The sequence below is a fragment of the Rhea americana genome, unplaced genomic scaffold, assembly GCF_003343005.1.
Source record: "Rhea americana isolate MKP2758 unplaced genomic scaffold, rheAme1 scaffold_8, whole genome shotgun sequence".
Classification (NCBI taxonomy): Eukaryota; Metazoa; Chordata; class Aves; order Rheiformes; family Rheidae; genus Rhea; species Rhea americana.
Window position 1 is genome coordinate 4,947,437 of NW_028186978.1, and position 6,300 is coordinate 4,953,736.

Genomic DNA, 6,300 nt, shown 5'->3' on the forward strand with positions numbered 1-6,300 from the left:
CGCTGCCGGCCGCCGGCGCCGGGCTCGGCCGTGGCCCGGCCGCCGCTGCCCGCTCCGCACTGCGGACCCGGCCGGAGCGGGGCCGCGCCGCTGCCCCTCACGGCGGACGGAGTGTATTTATTATTAATTATTAATTATTATTAATTATTATTATTACAAGGTCCACGCAGTTTTTAGGCATCTCTGTTAGGGTTTTCTAATTTTATTTTAAAAGGCACAAAGTATAGCTATTAGTTGAATGTTGACAGGTATGCTTTAACTTTTTCTGTGTCTTTCTACAACTGTGTTCTGTGACTCAACTGTATAGTGTTAATATCAGTACAGACTTGTCTAGTTGACCGTATAAATAATGTTTTCCCTTCTCGTAGTCTCTATGGCGTGTCTTTATGGAGAAATAAGGTTCTCACGGGTTCAGTTCCCTTTGCGTTTAGAGAGACCAGGTTCAGGCAATGGTATACACTTTTGTTATCAGTTGCATGTCTTCTCATTTCTTCCCTACCTGTTGGAATATGTTTGTGAGCATAATCGTCATAAATTATGTTCAGGATTTTCAGATTTATTTATATGTGGTTAAAATGAATGCTTCTATTTAAAAGGGGAAATATTTCTACATGTGCATATAGTTTTCCAAGAGTGTACCATTAATTAATTGTTGATAATAAAAACTAAAAGCAAATATACCACAATAGTTCTTTTGACTTACTTTTAGATTTTTTTGGGGGGGGAGGGCGGATGGGGCTCATGTCTTGTTAGCAAAGGCTGAAGACGCAAATCGCAGAATCTGAATTGAGTCATCAAAATGAGATGGGGTCAGCAGCATTATTTTTAATCTGCGTTAATATCAGGAAGATCGTAACTGCGGATCCCATCATCCCTGCTTAATTGTGCCGTTATTAATTATTTGCAACAGGTTGATTTGCAGCGGGGCGGGGGAGAGACGCCAGATCTGACCTTTTGCAGCTGCTCCGAAAATCGGAAATGGCCAATTTGAAGCGATATCCTTTCAAAGAAAAAAAAAGGCATAAGCTACAAAGATAAATCTGGGTTTTCAGCGGACGAACCATTCCTGCAGTCAGACGGAAATCTTTGGCCAGTCRTTATGCCAACACGCCATGGGTAACATTTGCGTTAGTAGCCTCCCGTTCTGCTTAAACCATCTGCTTATGCGCAGCACAGGGCGGGGAAAGTCTCCGCGGAGCAGCGCACCCCGTTTCCACCCAGGCCCGAAGCATCCAGCGGCCTCGCATCGAGGGGAGCCCGCCTTGCCCGCACGCCCGGCCGCGGGAGGGAGCCGCCGGCCGGGGCCCCGCGCAGCCCCGCGGCTGCCGCCCGGTCCCGGCCCCGGCCCCGGCCCCAGCCCCGGCCCCGGCCCGGCTCGCCGGACCTCCGCGGGGGCTGTACCGGGCCACAAACCCCGCAAAACCCGGCGGCGGTCCCGCTSCGCCGAGAAGCCTCAAGGCCACCCGGGCACGGACGGGCCGGGGTCCTCGACGGGCGCCTCCGAGGAGGCCAGCTCCGTCCGACTCTCCAGAAGTCAATGGAAAAAAGGGGAGGGAAGAGAAAAAAAAAGGGGGGGGGAAGCTAGCTAGCTGACCAGAGTGGGATAGGCGAACACGGCAGCAGCTTCCCTCAGTACTACTAGAGCGGCTGGGGAGGGTGTCACAGCCAAGAGCACGTTTAAAAGGGTCAGTAAAATGGGACAAGTGCTGTTCTCACTAAAGCAAACGATTCAATAATTGGTTTTAAAATGCTGCAATAAAATGTGCAGTACATGTTCCTGGGGGAAAAATAATTCTTAAATATATGTTTCGTTATAACATGACTAGTTTTCCCCATTTTACTTTTTCTTCCAAAAGTCATTTCAGGACCTAAGAATATCTTCATTCAAAATAGACCGTCTCCTGGAATTATCCAGCTCTAGATTGTACTGCAGCTTTGGTAACAGTGATTTATATGAAAAGAGTTCCCTACTGGAGAGGCTGCAGTCTCAGTCCATCTGCTTTACAGGGGGTGAACTGATACTTGAACTTTTAGAGAAGACAAGACCTGTATAACTAGTGACCCAATCCACCAAAAATGCTTTAAATGTAACAYTCCTAGTCAGGCCTTGCAGTTTAAAGATTATTAGCTTCCATTTCATGGGAAGCTTCACTTTGCATGCTAAGGAGTATCCATATAACCTAATCAGGCTACTTTCTCATAGTTTTACAACATATGAAGGAAACTGCCTTGGATTGTGCTGTCCGATTTCTGGTATATCTCAAGCCACTCACTTTCACAGGTTATTCGGTYCAATAAATTGCTCCCATCTTACCTAATGCACATCTTCTAGAAAGTCATGCAATCATGATTTGAAACCATTAAGAGGTGGCAAATGTGTTACTTATTTGGATATTTTTTTTTTGCCAGCAGTTCATTACTTCATCTGCTAAAGCTTAGGTTTCATTTCTAGTACAAAGTGTGAAGCCTCCAAGCAATGGGTCTAGCTTTACGTTTGTCTACTGGACTGGGGACCTTTTAGTAGCCAGTATTTTTTCTATCTTACTTTTACCACACCGTAAACTGATTTGTATATCAGCCTTCTTTCTGATAAACTAAATAGGCTGATACCTYTAAATTTCCCACACTCCTTAGGGCTCTCGCCTTATGAAGCTCTTCCAGAGCTGGAAACGCTCTCTCTTGTTGGWGAGGACAAAAGTATCAGGACAAAATGGGTGCCAGAACTGTACYGAACATTGCAGTGGTTCTCTCTAACACTTCATACAGAGCTAAGAACACCTCTCTTTTCCTGACCACAGTTTTCCATTTATGTACTTCTCATCAGTCCTTTATGCCATGCTGAAAACTTCTGTTTCATGACTTCTTTCCTCTGACCCATAAATCCTTCCCCAAGTCAGTGCTCTCCATATTGTGGTGACCCATTCACTACATGTAATGAACATGACAGCACAGGGAACCACAGGACAGCTGAGGTGTTTGGTACCCACCTTTTGTAAGGACAAACGTGTCTGTGTCAGACCAGGCATAAGGAGTGATTCATAAATCTTAGTGATGGCTCACTCAGGTAGGAAAATGGATAGTCTGAAAATACAAGTTTATTTCTCCAGTGTCTCTGCAAAGGCAGGAGTTTGAAATGGGGTATTAATTAAATAAGTAAGCTACATCTTTGCTGCTGACCTTTACCAGTCCTAACACTGGGAGGATTAGGGGATCCTCAGACTGAGCCCAGGCAGGAAAAGGACAGCAAACGGCTGCTTACTAGCAGTGCCAGCTAAAGCCAACTGCCCAAACTGGTGGGTAACACTGAGAGACACTCCAAGGGTCCACGAGGCAATGAGCTTGGAGAGGGGTCTGGGCACAAAGACCTGCCACCTGAAAGGATGCTTCAGTAAAGAAATGAGGGTAGGGTTTGTGGATTTTGATATTTTTTCCTCCTCAAGTTGTTCAAATAAAGAATAGTTGTCTCAGAATCCAACACAAACCCTGTAGTAACAYGCATTGTATCTTCTCAAGAGTTCAAAGGCAAACTCAGGTTGCCAGTATGGTGAGTTTCAACACAGCAGTGTTTGAAGCAATGCAAGTRTTACTTGAGCTCTTTCTGAAGGTTGAATCCTGCGGCTTTTCCCACCTGCAGAACCCCCACTTTACAGGGGAGGATAGGACGTGAAGCTCTCTATTAACTCTTAGACGTTCACTAAACCAGCATGTGTCTAGACCTTTTGCTGTGCATTTAGCATGAATTTTCAATGGTCAAAATGTTAATCTATAGCCTACCTCTCATAAAGCAGGACAGAGAGCTGAAGGCTGTATTAGAACAGGATATGAAGCTTTCTGCTTCCATCACCAGTTTCATTTGGTCCTCTGTGAACTGTCACCCAGCAACTGCTATGAAGTAAATAAACTTCATCCCAGTTGCTACTGAACTATACGTCTCTYTAACACCATTGCACCTTGTAGTTTGTACAACAAGCCAGGCCAAGGACCGATTTGAAGGAAAGCTTGTCTTCTTACTTTCTGGGTTATTAATTCAGAAACAATTTAAGAAACTTCATCTGTGAAAATGAAGTTCATACTACCATTTGTTAGGCAAGGAAATTCCTTGAGAGAGAGAAAGCCTTTCAGCTCATGTTTTCCATGACTATCATGTCAACAGAAAGCTAAAATATTTTTACTTGAAAAGGAGTATTTCACAGTATGATAGCACTCTGAGGTCATATTTCTTCCATTCTTTTCTGAAAGAGAGGTAGTAGGGGAATGTAGATAACATATCTTGCTTTTTGAGAAGCTCAGAAGAATAAACTTGAACTTGATCAAGTTTATCAGCTGTTTCAGATAAAACTTCAAAGCAGTCTTGGGAAGTGTAGGTGAGACAAGCTATGCCTTTCCTGGAGTCACAAATACAGTATCAGTATTAAGGGTCCTATCATCACGCTTAAATAGTGGACGGGGCTACCAGAACCGTTAACTTCCACATCATTTCACAGGAAGATATTCATAGAAATAAATTAGCAAATCAGATTCTGAAAGGGCCATAAACCCACACATTTCAGGGTTTAAAACAGTCATCTCTACTTATTTAGGATGAGATCTTAAACAAATATTTTCCTCCTGAAAGAYTTCTTGCATGTTCTTTGAGATCATCTGTTGGTCAATTCCAGGAACTGGTTTACAAACCACAGATCACAAATTTTAGCCTTCACTCCACTTCCTATATTTGTATATTCTAATAGCAGATGAAAACATATCCTCACAAATTTGCTTCATTTACATTTTTTMATTGTCATTTTTACTGTATTTGATGGTCCATGTTATATTCAGATGTTCAGTTTCAATACTAGACTAAGTATGTTTCACAATTGAAGTTGAACACTCATATCTGCAAAAGTCATTCATTTTCCCTATTCATTATTACTGATAAATTTCATTGATCAATACTTCCAYTGGTGCATACCACTAATGCATTCAGGTGTAAATGCGAAAATGAATTACTCTTAAATATTTCTTTTCAAAGATCGTGAAATAAAACTTTTCTTGAGATTTTGGGATGTATTCATAGATTTATGGCAAGATTTGCYTTTAAAATTGCCTACAACCATTTGTAAAAAACCTCATAAGCTCACAATATTTTAAAGATATTTTTACAAAATACCTACAAGTGATTAAATTATTTAAACACTTAAAAACTGAACATATTAAAACTCCATAATTCTGAATACAGTGACATATGAGTTCAGAACAAAAGGAGGTTTCTCTAAATGATGAAAAATATTAATGAGACAACAGATGATTCAATTATATAATTGTATATCATAATTCTCAATGGTTTATAAAAGGCAAAATTCAAATAGGCTATACAATAAATTACCATTAAGAGGAGACTACAGTTTGGTCTAATAGAATCCCATTATTTAGAAATGGAAAAAGAAACCCTATTAGATTATATAGTTAATCTCTGCCAGTGCTGAGGTCACTGCACTTTCACTCTCAGGCTGGTCTGCATGAAAATTGTTGGTACAGTTGAACAGTCTTCTTCTGTAGACAGAGTTAGAAAAATATAAAAAGAGTTCTCTATTGACCAAACTATTCCCATAAGGGAATGAATGTAACTATAYTGGATAAATTACTTCAATATACAATTTTAAAAAAGAAGAAACTCAAATTCAGGCCTGAGGGTTTTGCCATTGCCAGTAGGTGAGGTTTAAAGAGTAAATGAACCAAACACACAAATAGTGTGCTCCAAAATTAAAACTAGTCCCRACATAGAGCAATCATCATGGCAAGCTCCTTAACTTTTAAAAATATAACGAGAAGAGTCTTGTGGCATATTTAAACACAGATGAGTTCTTTTGACCTAGAGGTATTGAGAAGTTTCATCTAAAACTGGTTCCAATGTGATCTACTTAACAGCATTTTTCAGAAGAAAACCGTATCTCAGAAGCCAGTTAGTTTGTACTGCACCTGAAATGCAGTGTAAGAAGAGAAAAGCACTCTTATAGCTGTTTCATTGGGGTAGCAAGGAAGAAAGATGGCTCAGATTTATGTAAAAGTCCTCAGTAAAATGACACCTATCATGGGCAGAACGGGTGACAGACCCTTAAAGACCCTCGATTCCCAGCCCTTGTGYAGATCCGAAGGGAATGCTTGCTGCTACGCATGTGTCACAAGGGCGGCACAGTCCCTCTGAAACTAGTGTTAGGAGAAACCTCTCAATAACCCATGAAAATCAACCCAAAAAGCTCACTTGTGTATTCCCTTTGTATCTCCTAGGTCTTGTCTCCAGGAACTGTTGAGACCCTGTGA

At 41.6% G+C, this 6,300-nt stretch overlaps 1 protein-coding gene across 1 annotated transcript in view; it reads left to right on the top strand.

The window, feature by feature from the left end:
• PHOX2B (paired like homeobox 2B) overlaps nt 1–6,300 on the top strand; it is an 8,766-nt gene extending 2,466 nt beyond the window's left edge. Inside the window, exon 3 of the mRNA XM_085322844.1 lies at nt 6,268–6,300. Within this exon, the coding sequence (XP_085178970.1) occupies nt 6,268–6,300 (33 nt within the window). The remainder of the gene's footprint in view (nt 1–6,267) is intronic.